The sequence below is a fragment of the Hippoglossus hippoglossus genome, chromosome 23, assembly GCF_009819705.1.
Source record: "Hippoglossus hippoglossus isolate fHipHip1 chromosome 23, fHipHip1.pri, whole genome shotgun sequence".
NCBI lineage: Eukaryota > Metazoa > Chordata > Actinopteri > Pleuronectiformes > Pleuronectidae > Hippoglossus > Hippoglossus hippoglossus.
Window position 1 is genome coordinate 3,123,559 of NC_047173.1, and position 16,063 is coordinate 3,139,621.

Consider the following 16,063-nt stretch of genomic DNA (forward strand, 5'->3'; position numbering starts at 1 on the left):
ATTTACAAGGCCTGCCGGCTCGCTGACTACGATGGTCTGTGAGCTATAAGGAATCATTAGGGGCTATTTACAGGAGTGTATTGGCTGAACCTCGGCCTGGGTGAACAACTTCTTGATCATGGTATCTCCACAGCCAGGTAAGTATGAGTTGTGCAGCCCTATGGGTTAATTAGTTATTAGCAACCAACCAGAATTTCACAGCAGACCTGGACCTGCTCAGTATCACTGCTGTGACAGAGGATGAGAGACGATCCGGTTCATGGCGTCATGACAGAGAGGGATCAGAGCTGCTGGTGAACAGGATGAGGAGTCACATCTGGAGGAAGAACTGAGAGAGAGTGAAAGAGAGAGAAAGAGGAGGGAGGGAGAGAAGGGGGAGGGGAAGGGGAGGGAGAGATAGCTAGAGAGAGAGAGAGAGAGAGAAAGTTGGGGGAGAGAGAAAGAGGAGTGAGAAACATAGGGGGAGGGGAGGGTGGCAGAGAAAGAGGAGGAAAAGAGAAAGTGGAGGGGAGAGAGACAGAGGGGGGAAAGAGAAAGAGGAGGGGTAGAGAGAAAGAAGTGGGAGAGAGAGAGAGAGAGAGAGAGAGAGAGGATGGAGAGAAGAAGAAAAGTGGGAGCGTGGGTCAGGGTGAGTCTCAGTCCTCAGAGGTTTTACAACATGGAGCAGCAGGAGTAAGCCTGATCTCTGGTGAGTAACCCCATGTTTAATGTGCTTGCAGCTGTGGCACATGTCAGTGACACACCCTCTTCTTACCTTATCTCTGTCTGTGTCTCTGTCTGTTTTCTAACATAATGTCCTTTTGCAGGTTGTGCATGTTGTGGCGTTGGTGTAACTCTGTTGTGCAGTTAAACAGGAGAACATTTTGTCCTATTTGCACTTAAACTAGTTTCAAACATTTGTAGCTTCACTTCTTTTTTGTGGTTTTGCTCTTTTTGGCAAGTGAAAGAAAACAATTTGAAGTAATTATATATTCTTGAAAAAGTCCACCACGTTTTTTCAGATTAACATTTTTTTGCAGTGTGATGACTTCTGTGCTTTGGGTTTGGACCCCCATCCCCCCACTCACTCAAACACACAGGCCTGCACAGCTATCCTTATTAGGACTTGGCATTGACTTCCATTCTTTGTCCACACCCTGACTAAAACATTATCTCAAGCATTAACCATGACCAGTTAATGCCTAAACCGAACCTTAACCTAACCTAAACACAATTCATGTATCACTAACCTTAACCAGGGCCTCAGAAGTGAAGTGTCCTCATTAGGACCAGGCTTTAGTCCCCATTAGCTCTACTTTTCCTGACAAATAACTCATTCTAAAAGTCCATGGTTTTCATTATGGGGACCTACTTTTTGTCCACAGTGACAACAGATTCATGTGCCCACAATACCAGTAATAGAACTATTCACACACACACACGCACACACAAACACACACACAAACACACACACACACACACAATAATTTGCCAATGTCTAGGAACTTTTTTTTATGTTTTCCACAACAGCTTGTTGTCACATAATAAAAAACGATTCCTGGAGCCATATTACCCAATGATATTTTTTTTATAAGTTTCCACATTCGTATACATTTTTTTTGAACATTTCTCATAAATAGAGAATACGAATGTAATAAAATAATGCGAAAGTTCGTATCTCCTTCTACAAACTGTGCAAAGCATTGACAATGTGACTGCAGGGGCCATGAGATTCGCGGTCACGATAGATGTAAGACAGAAACAATGTTTGGCTTGAGTGAATCATCAGTTGTTGGAAAGCAGGCCGGGGACAGTACGTTGGAGCATGTCGGGCCCCATGTATCTGAAGCTAAGCAGTTCCAGATGTGGCCGGCTGCTCTAAACAGCCACAAACAAACCAAACTGTTGAAGTTCCGAGCGAGTCTGCAGTTTTCGGAGGAAACGGGGGGGGGGGGGGGCAGACGGTGTAGGTGTCACCCTTAATCTGAGGTGTCACCACTTCACGCTAAATGCACAAACGATGACGTTAATGAAACCCACAGTTTCACAGTGATCCCGTTAAATTAACCTCGATCACAACGAGGCGATAGAGATGGAGGAGGAAAATCAGAGGAGGTTGTTTACAGTTGGAGCAGCTGGGATTCGCTTTTTGTCATTGCATTGTGTAAGCATCTCTGTTCGTGCAGTTACGTAAAAGTTTAAACAATCCCGCCGGCAGTTAGATTCCTTCATGAAGCACTGGCATCAGGAAGTGGTGAAAGGCTTTGGACTAAATGCAGCCACGTGTGTTGTCCAGGGTCTCCTGGCTCTGGGCCTCAGTCAGTTAACTGCAGGTTGTGTTGTTTAGGGATGGGGGATGGGGTTATTATCCACCTTGGGCTGATTGAACAAGCCGAACTTTTACTGCAGACATGAACCGTTGTCAAACATGATCTCTGGAGAATGTTCGCTCGATTGGGTCCGGACATTTTCCGGAGTTTGCCTTTCACACATGGACAAGGTAGCAGGAGAATCTCTGCTCAGACGCATTCACAACAACACAGACCGGAGTGTTCAGGTGAGAGGTGGTGTAGTAATTCATTCCGTACAACTAAAATCTCACTTGACATGTTCTTGTGTGGCACTAATTTTCATTGTATTAAAATGTTTGCGTCTGTCGCGTGTTAGAAATGTCTTCAACACTTGCTCGTGGTGAACGCTGCGGAGGATCTCCTGCTGTTTTCTCACGTCAGCTCATTCGGACATTCTGCTGAGTTTTGACAAGGGGGCTGATTCCCAGGCTGATTCGGAGAATATCTGGAGATTATTGAGTGTTCGGTGCATGTCTGAAAGCAGCTATGATCACTCCATCGTGCATATGGAGTACAATTAAATAATGTGTAATTTTAACACAGTATACAGATTGCCGTAACTTTAAATAGGACAATAATATTTAACATATATATGTGGGATGGTGAATGTTACATTAGTACTGGGTGTCTACATCAGTGATGACCTCATCTGGACACTAGTCACCACCCAGCTGGTCAAGGAAGCACAACAGCGGCTGTACTTCCTGAGGTGGCTGGGGAAACCCGGCATGCCACCAAAGATCCTCAGCAACATCCACAGCTGCATCATTGAGAGCATCTTGGTGGTAAAGACCGCTGAGAGGATCACCAGGACATCACTACCCTCTCTGCAGGACATGTACCAACGCAGAGTCCACAGAAGAGCCTGCACCATTGTGAAGGACCCCACCCACCCCCAACACGGACTGCTCACACCTCTGCCCTCTTGGTAGAAGTTACAGAAGTGTGAAATGCAGGACGTCCAGACTGAGGAACAGACTGTTAAACACTCACTGGCCCTGACACCCCCCTGGACTGTCTCATCACACAGACCCTTCACTCTGCCCCCCAACACACACCCACACACACAACCAAATACCACAACCAAACTGTGCATATATATATATATATTTGTAGCAGAAGGCAAAGTAAAAATTTCATTGTACATGACTGTATATATGACAAATAAAACACTTTGAACTTTTGAACTTTGATTAGGAGTGAGAGCTCAACCGGCTGCAGAGGCAGCTGCGGCAGTGGGCTGATGCTGGAGTATTGCAGTTACGTATCATGATATGAAACACATGGACATCGCAGTATCAATCTCCGTTTCGCAATTGTTACAACATTAGAAAATATAAACCACCAAAAGTTATTTCTAGTCAAAATGATTTCTTTCAGTGTTTAGTTTCAGTGTGATCACAGGATTCGTGCCGTCCCAACCAACCCCTGCACACATGCTTGTTTAAGCAATTTTCTAGTCAGCCAATCACGTGGCAGCCGTGCAACGTATACAATCATGTCCTCTCAAATATTTCATTGTCTGCACTTTTCAGTATTTCCTTATTTCTCTGACATTTCTTGTCAACCAACAGCTATAAGTCTCAAAATGCATCCCCATTGTATGCAGATTTTTTCCTAATTTCCCATGTTAAATATTCCTGGAGATATAAAGATTTCACATAAACAAATATTTGGTCTTGCAGAATAACATCTCACTGAATAAAGTGCAAGGAATCATATCAGTCAGTGTATTTAGTATTTATGTTGTCAGTCATGTGATCCCTTGAGAGTCGCTTTTACGATCTCTTGTATGGAGGAGGAACCTGGTTTGATTTATTAATGGCGCTCAGCCAAGTGCTTCTTAACAGTTAAGTCTGTAGTTAAGTCTGTACTCTGGAGACTTGTATGTGTCATTCTTAGAAGTCTGATGAATTATGAGACCTGTCATCTGTCACTTTCAGCTGTGTTGGCAGATTCATTCTCCACTGAGGCCAAATCCTTCATTCATCCCACCAGACATTAGTGTTGCTGTAACGCCAAGAAATAGTTCATCTCCTGTTTGTCAAGTTAACCGCTCTCCATTTTGTGTGTGTGTGTGTGTGTGTGTGTGTGTTTGCAGATGCTGCTGGAAGCAAACATGAAACATGGCTCTCCTGAGAAAAAGTAAGTAAAACTGATTTATAGTTTCATCAGTTTACACGAGACCAAAAAAAGTGTCATGTGTTTATCCTGTTCCTGTCCACGAGCAGTAGCACTAACAAGGTCAGTTAGTCGACTATGGGGTGAGCTTTGTTGAAGTGAGGTTTAGTTGGTGAAGCAGTAAAGAAACCTATGACTTTGTTCTTGGCATGGTAACAGGAAAGTATCCAGCTTGCATGCATGTGCACCACATGTGCATGTGTGTGCTGGGGGAGGGCGTGCTGAGGTGACCAGATGACAGGCTGTCAGGAGCTAGAGTTCATGATTCCATTCAGGGTGTGAACAGCTGGACTGAATGCAAATCGCTTGTTTAGAGTTTGCTTCCAAAATTAAACAATAAAAAAGACGCATGTTTTAAATGATTGATATTAAAGTTCATAAAATAAAACAAGTGTTATTTTAATAGGTTGATTTCACACAAACCTAATTTGTCCTTGAACATATACTATCCTTTGTCTGGTGAAACATTCACATGAGAAAGTTCAGGTTAAAAAAAATCTTAAACAATGTAAAATGATTCTAATGTGTCTCACAAAGCACATCTGTGCAGGTCTTGGTTTGGGTCAAGTATTTCAGAGTGAAACTTCTTCGCAGATAGGATATTGTCCAGGGTTAGTTATGGCACCTGGATCAGCAGCCAGAGAACGGGCTTTGAACTGGTTTCAGGCGGATGTTTGATCTTCTTTCCCTCTTGTCTGTCTTCTTTTCCTCTTGTCTGTCTGGCAGCTGGTGGACACACTCAAACGCTGGATTGAAACACAATGTGCATCTCTGTGGCTCTGTTAGAGAAAAAATAATTATAGCAAACACAGCAATTCAGCAGGGATTCAGTGATGCTCTTATTCTATCACAGAAAATGATTTACAGTATGTTCTTAGCTTTGACTTTAAGAAGATGGAGTCTCATGTCTGTTAGTTAAACATGGAGCTGGGAGGCAATCAGCTTAATGTTTTCCAAAGGCTGGAATCAGTAGAAAAAACTACAAACACATCTAAAGCTGATCAACAAATTATATTATTATTTGTTTAATCTGCACTCTGAAGTAAAATCACTTTGGTCGAACTGCAACATGTTAATAAGTCAGGATCAGAGTTTCCGGTAGTTGTTTTTAAAATTTGGAAAGAACTAAGCCTAATGTTGCCCTTTCTCAAAATGTTGATGTTACACTAAACTAATAACCTTGTGCCCTAGCTCCATATTTCACATGAGCCGTTTTCAGACATAACCTCCGCAGATGGCTGCATAATTGTGTCTTGTGGATGCGACTTCCAGTATCAGGAACGTCTGGAGGGATTTCCATTACATCTGGCTCAAACGTCCTCTCGGATTAAAAGACCTGAATAGAATTTGGTTGTCAAAGTTCACTGTGACCTCATAATAGTCGTCTTTGGCCGTAACTCATAACTAAGAATTTGGACGCCAATTGTCTGTACTACCATGAAGTTATGAAGTGATGCCAATTTATTCCCAAACATCCAAAGGTCAACTTCACTGGCACATCACAATGTTCTTCAAAAACATTCTTCTGGCTATTGGTCAATAGCATGACTGCAACTTGATTGGTTGGATAACAAGGCAATACTTCTAGTTGAATATTATTTTGACATTTTTTGATTCAAAGAATTAAAACATGTGACATTTGTTGACCCACTGATGCTAATAGTTGAAAATGGTCGGGAATAAATATGAGAAATCTCCCACTGCACGCTGAGAGAAATCTTAGAATCTGATTGGATGTAAGCTGCTGTACAGACGCTGTCCCTGTGTTTCAGTTAATCATGTCCTCCTGGTGCTGGTGGTACTGATGGTGTGTCTGCTCCTGCACAACACGCTGTTCAGAGCCTCCACTCCGCCCAAGCTCCCAGGTACATCCACACACTTTGTATTCACATCCTTTATCCTTTACTCCTGCCATGTACAGGCAGGAGTGGCCATGCATGACACAAAAGTTGACTTCCAACCTACGCTGTCTGCTTCCTCTCAGATCACTGGAGGGGCCGTGGGAGCGCAGCGCGGGTTCCTGCTCTGAAAGTACCAGAGGCAGATAATGTCGTCCCCGTAGTCATCTGTGCATCAGAGGAGCGGATGGGCGGAACCATGGCTACCATCAACAGCATCTACAGCAACACAGACGCCAGCGTTTTCTTCTATATTGTTACTTTCCGGGATGGTGTGAAACTGTCAAGGTCTGTTTTTAAAGGTGCAATGATGATTTTATATTTCAGGTGATATGTTAATTTAAACTGTAAATGTATTGGTCAACTTTAACTGTCCCAAATATGAAGTGGACCTGATATCCCAGTGTTATTGCTTATCCCTGTTTCAGGGTGGTACTCAACAAAAAAATCCTTGAATCAGGAAGCACTCAGAAACAAAGCTGCGAGCAAAAATCTTCAGTGTCATAGAAAACAGTGATTTTTTTTTTCTTTAACATTGTGAGATTGGACGCTTTTCGATATTTTCCTTGATTTCTCAGAGAGTAATTCATAGATCTTGTAAAAAAAAAAAATCTGTATCTAGCGAACCTAAAGGTGGTTTCACAAGGAGGCTGCTGGGCCTTGGTGGAGGGATGCAGTCTACTGAGTGCCATTCTGGTTTTGTTATTAGATCAATATTTCATTTTGGCCTGGCGGGGGGGTTCTCGTTCCCTCTGTACTGTTATAGAGCTAACCCTACTTATCAGGGTGACCCTTGATGTTTATCTACCTCTTCTTTTCTTTCTTTGCCTCTCCGCAGGCAGTACATTGAGAAGACTAAACTGAAAGGCATCAGGTATAAGATACTGGAATTCAACCCCATGGTTCTAAGAGGAAAAGTGAAGCCAGATTCCTCTCGACCTGAACTGTTACATCCAGTGAGTTGTGGGTTTGCTTTTGTTCCTGCAGCAGAACAAACATTACACGGTGCACGCTCATATAAGTCCTCGGGATCATGAAATAGTGACTTTGCTTTTGTTTTTGCAGCTCAACTTTGTGCGCTTTTACTTACCCCTGCTGGACATCAACCACAAGAGAGTGATCTACTTGGATGATGATGTCATTGTGCAGGGTACGTATGCGTCATCATGCCTGATGGAAATTCTTTCAAGTTAATAAAGTTTAACCACAGAACGATAGCTCCTACTTCACTGAAAAATCTGTTTGCAGTGTGGGTACACTGGTGGTTTCAAGATGGCACATCACACTTGTGTGAGCATGTTATTATATACCAAGAAAGTTAAAACCATAGGCCACCGGGATGACTATTAATATTTCCTATATTACATCCAGCTACTGAGTTATTTATTTTAGAACATAAGACAAGATGGTGAATATCCCTTACGTATATGTTTGAAGGTCTCCCGCATTAGATTGATGATAAGTTGCAGACTACTCTCAGATTTATAGAAATCACCAGCAGATGTTAGGGACAATCATCAGCCGTGCACCTTAGGGTCTTCGGGTGTTTCTTGATTTTTATCACAAGACATCCACAGGATCATCAGACCTGGGCGTGTGTCCCTAATATCTTGGGGCCCAGTTGGGGTCTTTCCTCCTGATCCGGAGCCATTTATTTCTTGCTGCTCTACTTCTTATCTTGGGTTTTCATCACAAATACACCATAGATATCACATGTTATTGTGTTATAATGAACTCTGGTTAGGGTGTTATGACCTTTTCTGGGACTGTGAGGTTGCACGATATATGAAAACTGTTTTTAGTGTCACTTACTTAAAACTTAACTTATGGAAAAGTCCTTTTTGAAGTGCTTTTTAATGCAGATCCAAGAATATTACGAAGGATTTCATTTTTTCAATATTGTCTAATGACACATTAATATCTATAACTATGCCCAATGACTGCAGATTCAGACTGAGATAACCGTCCCTTTTAAATAACATTGATGTGACAGGTAGAGTGTATTTGTGTATGATGTATTTTGCCACCTAATTGTTTCTTCTTGCTTCCAAGGAGACATCAAGGATCTGTTCAACATCAAACTGAAGCCCGGACATGCTGCTGCTTTCGCCACCGACTGCGACCTGCCCTCCACGCATGAGATGGTGCGCAGCATCGGCATGCAGGTGGATCTTTATTCCTTTCTATCTTCATGCCTTAAATGTCAGTGTGAGAGTCCAGTATTGTTAAACCTGAAAATCAAATCCAGACAAAAACAATGTAATGGATCCTGAATGTGAATTTCTTAGCTAGTAACGAAGTAGAAGTGTATTGATGTGTGGGGTACAAGTGTATAAGTTCTTTATGGCAATCATAACATTTTAAGCTGCGTTTAGAAGTTATGATTATAAATATAATTTATTGAGAACAGCCTTTCTCCGTTGACCCCTGATAACCTTTTCTTAAGACTCTGCGACTGAAAATCCCTCCTCTCCTCTGAGCTCGTCTCCTAGACAACCTACATGGGCTTCCTGGACTACAGGAAACAGGAAGTCAAAGACCTGGCCATCAACCCAAGAGACTGCTCCTTCAACCCTGGAGTGTTCGTCGCAGACATCAGCGAGTGGAAGAAGCAAAAGATCACCAAACAGCTGGAGAGATGGATGGAGGAGAATTTCAGGTCAGATCTGGTGTGAATAATCACTTCATTAGTATCAATGCAGCAGGCATCTACTTGGCAAGAACCCTTCGTTACAACTGGAAGATCAGCAAGGAATCAATGTCAATCAATCAATCAATCAATCAATCGAATCTTATTTGTATAGCCCATATTCACAAATCACAATTTATCTCATAGGGCTTTAACAAGGTGTGACATCCTCTGCCCTTAACCCTCAACAAGAGTCCTGTTTGTGATGACAAGAATATCGGTCTCACAGTACAGACGTACAGATAGATGATATATAATAATAGGAGCGGCCTATACTACAGATTTAGTGGAAATTCATTTGTCTTCAGGTGTGTTCTGACTTGAGTCTTTATCACAACCACACCCTGAAGCAAAGTATGCTCCTACTTTCCAATCTTCCAATTTATATCTATCAGATAATTCTGTCTTTTATCTTTACTTGTATTCCATGTATCCAGGTATTGTTTTATCAGGTATTATATAATCTATATAAAAACCTGTCTCACCAGAAACTCTTCCCTTTCTCACCACCAGGCAGAACATATACAGCAGTGCCATGGCGGGAGGTGTGGCGACCCCACCCATGCTGATCGTTTTCCATGACAAATTCACCACACTAGATCCGCTGTGGCACGTCAGGCACCTCGGTAAGATCATGTCTTTTTTTTCATACATAGAAGAATTTCAATGTGACTTCCTAAGGAGTCTGAAAACTTATACATGAAATTATACTTCTGAAAATATAAATAAGAAAACAATTCATCCTCTTGTGGGCATAATATGAGAATTCTGTGTTATTTTGTTAAAAGTGTTGTCATTGTATCTCTAACTACCAAATAGAAAACGGAACAAAATCAACAGCAGTCCCTAAAATTAGAAACATGTAAGGAAATGCATTGACAGTTCTGGATGGCCCCCTGGTGGCAGGTTGCAGTATAGTTCATAAACCTCCACCTCCTCCATGTTATGAGACATGGACCAAACTAAAAAGTGCTTGATAAATACATTTTTCACATGTATTTCACAGTATTTGAGGTAGTTCTTATCACACTGATGTATGTTTCTGATGAATTTGGTTTTAATTAGTTATTTGATGCCATAAAAACGTGTTGCATTGTCATGATTGACAGCACCAAAGAAATACAACAATATATATATGTTAAATTACAACCATGTATCTCTTAATCTTTAATAACTACCCGAATTGCTTATTGTGTCATGACTTTTCAATGCATCATTAAAATGTAATCACAGCACAGACAACAAGGCAAAGTGTATTACCTGTCAGTGTTGTCCAGCAGAGGGCAGCGTAGACTTGTCAAGATTATATACAAACTTATATTTTTCATGCAGAGGTGCAGGACAGATTTTTCTTTCTTGAGATGAAAAAGGGATGTTCATGCCAACATGACTCTGTTAAACAAACTGTCCAATTACAGCTTTGGGGTGGGGTTAATTCACATTGACATGTTCACATTTATTAGACACTTGAAGCTTGAAGTAACTAAGTAACTTAATAATATAGCATAATAATGAGACAGAAATTAGATCAGGTGATGGAGTGCACAGTAAGTGCTAGTTACACATGTTAAAGGCTCATTTATGCAGCATTTAATATAAAAAAAAGAGATACTTCCATTTCTAACAATGTAACCATCACTGTCCACAAACTTCTATGTCCATTCATTGGCACAGCTGTTGAGAAAAACATCCACCAGAGAGCAGCACAGAGTCGAGAGTTTCTGATAACAACCAACATGGCAACAGTTGGGGGGGTTGTCAAAATGCTTTTAAGAAAGAGGCAACATAAAGATGTCTGTAGTTTCCTATCAACTCTTAAAGTCCCTCTTCCGAAAGTTCCACCATTGTTAAAATGTCTTCCTCTTGTCTCATGGTCTTCTTTCTTTTACGCACCACTATGTCGATGGAGGGGAGGGTGAGTCTACAAAACACTGTCAGAGTTTCAGGGGTAAATAGCATTGCAGCCACATCCAATACAATTGGAATAACGGGGCGACCTTGTGTTCAAACGTAAAAAACAAGAGAAAGAAAACCTAACATGCCTCCATGCTGCTCCTGTGGTGTCACCCAAGTGTCCTCAAGCCCAGATATTCAAATTTGACTTGAAACTGCATCATTTACACCAAGTTTAAAGCCTAAATGTCCTCTGATACCTTCCCCTGGAGCCACGTTCATGTCCGCAAGCATGAGTGAATTTTAATTTTTTGGTGAACTATCCCTTTGAGCCTGTATGATTGTGTTCAAGTAATAGATGCAGACCCAGAAGTTGCTCTGTAGGCAAACACCCTTCACTTGAAAATGTTCTTGACATGGCTGTAGGACTGCTGACACAAACTGATGATAGCCATGACGGTTAGTCTTTTAAACAATCACGATCTGATACCAAACCATCTTCTGCTGAGCCATTAAACTTATGTGCTGAGCTTGTATATAGGCCAACGTTGTCCTGAACTGAATGTGCTGTATATCAGACCAACAGCAGAACTGAATGAACTTAAGACAGTCTGAATCAGCACAGGACATCACAGCTGCATTGAATGCTGATGTGTTCACTCTTGCACGGACCAAGGTGCCTTTGTACGGGGATGCGTTCACCTGCTGTTGTACAGAGAGAAGCTGCTGTGAAGTGTACTGAGGTGTGTTTGAAGTAGGGGGGTTAGGGTAGCTTAGCTTAGTGCTCAGCTTTATCTGTGACTAGGAATCCAGGCACAGAACTGAAAGAGATGATTCTAATCAATAGAATCAATAGATAATCGGGTCATTTACGGTAATTCCATTTTGAGGAATAATGTCAAGAGGTGATGAGGGGACTCATTATTTCTGCTACATATAGACATAAAGAAACGTATTATATTGTAACACAACCCTCAGGTTAATTTTAAAAACCATTCCTGTCTGTCCAGGCTGGAGTCCAGATGCCCGCTATTCCGAGAGCTTCCTACAGGAGGCACATCTGCTGCACTGGAATGGCCCTTTCAAACCATGGAAGTATCCCGCTGTTCACTTGGACCTGTGGGAGAGGTGGTTCATCCCCGACCCCTCCGGAAGATTCACCTTGGTACGACCTGATAGTGACAGCTGAGGTCTGTGGAACGTACCTTGTCCGAGCCACAGGGGTGTGGGGCATGATGCGTGTGAAGTTGACGGCTTCACTGCGGGGAGGTGAAGGGGTAATAGGAAACAGACAGTGAATGTAATGCTGAGGAATGCTGTTGAAAATGAAATGTGCTTGGTTGAACATTGTATGAGAAACAGTGTTAATCAACTGGGTGCCCCCTGTATTGCTAAAGGCAATGTGACTACTCTGGTGTTAATAGATATCAGATACAGGAACGTGTTCAAAGTGAAAAGATTTTTTGTCTGTGTCAAATTGAGCTGCAGAAAATATGCTTCCTTGATAACTTGAAATAAAATCTCAGAATTCTTACCTTTTTCACATTTTCTCTTCTTTTATAGGTCATTAATACTTTTACCAATTATGGTATTGAAGCGTTGAAATAAACATAATGTCCTGTTCCTACTCGGAGACTAGGATATATTGATGATAAATTACTATAAAGAACAAACTTGTAGACTCCTTGACATTGTTGGGTCAGGAAATAAATTCAACTCAACCGTTGGTGAGCCAGCAAATGTTGCTTATAGTCACGATGTCAAAGTTTAAACCTGTGTTGATCATCTGAACAGTTGTTGAATGGATTTCAGAGACTATTGATAGTTGATTGTTATTTCCTTTAAAATAGTTTTGTTTGGTTGATGAATGAAATAAACTCTGTAGATCTGTGGAGTTCTTTTGGCCTCTTTTAGTCTATTGGGTTTTGATTTTTGGGCTCCTTCCATAAGAAGTCTCGCAATATCCCTTTTGTCTTTTCAACACGGCAGCGACCAGCAGCCTTCTCTATGCCGTGTTGACATATCTCCTTCAAGAACTCTATCAGGGAACACTGCCGCCCAGAGTCATGTGTTCCATGACTTCAAAGCATTTTGAGAGAAACCCTTAGAACACTTAGATGGCTGCTCAGCTCAGACAGTCAGAGACTCAGCTGGAGCCTCATCAGAGAATCACAGACCTGAAAGTGAAAAAGGTGACTGATCCTAGAACAAGCGTGAATGTCTGGATGTGTAAGAAGCAAGATCGATTACCAGGTTAAAAAAAAACAGAATCATATCCATGAATCAATTTTCCAACAAGTTAGTGCAATGTAAGTCTTTATCCACTTAGAGGCGCCAGAGAAAATATCAAGATCGGCCCTGGAGCAAGTGTGTTTTCATTGTGGATGTCTCCGAGAGGGTTGATAGGAGCTACAGAATCAGTTCACCTTCCAAAGAATTACATTTATTTTACTTAAACTACATGAGATCAAAAAATCTGTTCAGAATCGGAAACTCTACATGATAGTAAAATGTAATTCAGTAAATAAAGACATGTTCATACCTACTCAACTTTCCTTTTCGCTATTTTATAAAGTTACTGATCACTGAATTGTCGTTTGTGTAGCTTTTGAGAGGGAAACACTGTTGGCACACAATGTATTATTTGTTATTAGTCAGGGGAGTCCTCTCTTATGTTTATGCATTTCAGGAATGTTGCTAATGACGTTATTCAAGCTGTTTTGACCATCCACCCTATGAGGGGGGGTGTGTGTGTGTGTGTGTGTGAAAAGAGACTTAAAAGTATCACTCCCCTTTACCCCTCTTGGAATCTGTTGATGGATGTCTGGACTTTGGGCCTGGCGTGCATCAGAGGTGGAGGTGTGTGTGTGTTTTCACTTCATCATGACGTCAGAGTTGCACACCACTTTGGGAGGACGCCAGAACCTGAAAGCTAAACAACCAGGTCTGTCCATATCTAAAGAGGGAGTATCTAAAGATGATACTCTACATATTTCTCTCTCACATAACAAACTAAGTGTATCTGGTGATTGAACTGATCAATACCACTAACTCCAATGTCTACTGGGTTTCACCAGCTCCTGATTTTCAAAACCCGCCCCCTGATCCGCCCTCAGGTCATGGCAGAACGCCTGCACACTGTGGCAATCAAATGAGCCTCTGTTGGCTCTAAAGCAATTATTGCACAGCTTAGGGATAACACACGTTTGATTTCTTGCCAAGAGTCGGAGGAGAAGATCGATTGCCCACGTTTGACGAACACATGAGGATACAGCCAGCAGCCGGCTTTGTGTAGAACAAAGAAGAATAAAGGCCGAAAACAAGAAGGAGCAAACAGCCCGGCTCTGTCCCAAAGTCACAAAACCCAGTAAGCTGCAGGTTTCACAGGGAGTTATGTACCAGACTGTTTCTCTGCCAGGTGCAAAGTCCTCCTGGAGTCTCGATGTGATTATTATTGATTGCTGAATTATTAAGTTGTTTTGAGAATAAAACACATTTGTCTGATCGGCTTTTAGCGCAAGATTGTTTTTGCAGAGATGTCTGAAGAAGAGGTGGAGAAGTACCACCATGTTGTAGGGTCTGCTCATTTGTTTTCATGTTATGAGTCTGTATCGGTGCGATTTCTACATGACATCTAAATGAGACATAAAATGACCTGTAGTTAATACCTGAGTTTGTTCTGGCTTTCAGGAATCAACATTGTATTAGGATGGCAACATCTGTACTCCTATTAGTCATGGGGAATAATGGGAAATGAGGAATAAATGGCATTATTGTCAGTGTCAGAGAGGTCAGAGGAGAATGGTCGGACTGGTTGGAGCTACACGTCAAACATTGAGGTGGATGGTTCTACAAGAGCAGAGACCACGTCAGGTTCCACTCCTGTCAGCTGGGAAGAGAAACGAGAGGCTGCGGTGACACAGACTCGCCAACACTGCACAGATGAAGACAGAAAAACGTAGCCAGGTCTGATGAATCTGGATTTCTGCTGAGGCTGCAGATGGTAGAGTGAGTCACTCTCTGGAGTGAACAGTCCAAATCCCTGGAGCCAAACTGACTTGGTGGTGTAATACTGTTTCTTTTATCTATTTATGTTCACAGTTGACCCATATTTGAATACCTAATTCTAACAAAAAGAATACCTCATGTTATACAACACTGTGGCTGTAGTTCTACATCCCGCAGCCCTGTGATGTCTTGTTTTTTTTGATGAGCTGGCTACATTGGCAGGTTTGCTTGGCGTAATCATGTGCACCCATCATTAGTGATGTGTGCGGTCAGAAGTGTGCGATGCTGTGCCAGTGAGCACACCTCAAACAGTGACGCATGTTGTAGTGAACACACACCCCGAGTATAGTGGAGAGTTTGGTTGATCTCCCTGCATTTACTGAGTGATGGACATTTGGATAAAACCAGTGCAGTGCCTATATAGAGAGAGAAACCCAAAAGCTCCCACAATATAACTTATCACCATAGAGACAAACAGAGAATCCTATCATCCAGGTCTGGTGTCAGTAACTAGTGCGAGAGCAAGGTTGTGGCCTGTGAGCTGTGGGGAGGCTATGTGTAAAGCTGCACGTATGCTGTGTGTGTGTGTGTGTGTGTGTGTGTGTGTGTGTGTGTGTGTGTGTGTGTGTGTGTGTGTGTGTGTGTGTGTGTGTGTGTGTGTGTGTGTGTGTGTGTGTGTGTGTGTGTGTGTGTGTGTGTGTGTGTGTGTGTGAGTGAGAGAGAGAAGCATGGTGAGGAGTCACGTTTACCTTCGAGTTTCAGACTGCAGACATCACCGCCCTTCTCCACAACTTTCCCACAGATTAGTTTCCACTGCTCTGCTAAAAAGGCCAATCTGACAACACACACTCAGGCACGCACGCACACACAAATGCACACTCAGAGTCTGGCAATTTTTATTGTCAGTAAACCATTGGCTAATATATCCTGTCAACCAATGTTAATTATCATGTGTGCATTTTCAGCTTGATGAATCAAATATATTTCAAATGGTCTGTAAATGTTAACTTCAGCAATGTAACTAAAACTTTAATATAGTACCTTTAAAGATGTGTGTCTCATAC

General features: G+C 42.0%; 1 protein-coding gene across 1 annotated transcript; it reads left to right on the top strand.

Annotated features, from left to right (window-relative positions):
* The first annotated feature begins 576 nt into the window (after window positions 1-576).
* Window positions 577-12,515, top strand: glt8d2 (glycosyltransferase 8 domain containing 2). The gene is made up of 10 exons (XM_034578522.1): window positions 577-688; window positions 4,432-4,475; window positions 6,284-6,376; window positions 6,496-6,697; window positions 7,248-7,365; window positions 7,475-7,559; window positions 8,462-8,574; window positions 8,902-9,068; window positions 9,612-9,724; window positions 12,002-12,515. The coding sequence occupies exons 2-10, from the start codon at window positions 4,457-4,459 to the stop codon at window positions 12,178-12,180; spliced, it is 1,089 nt and encodes a 362-aa protein (XP_034434413.1). The 5' UTR covers window positions 577-688; window positions 4,432-4,456; the 3' UTR covers window positions 12,181-12,515.
* Window positions 12,516-16,063: the final 3,548 nt, after the last annotated feature.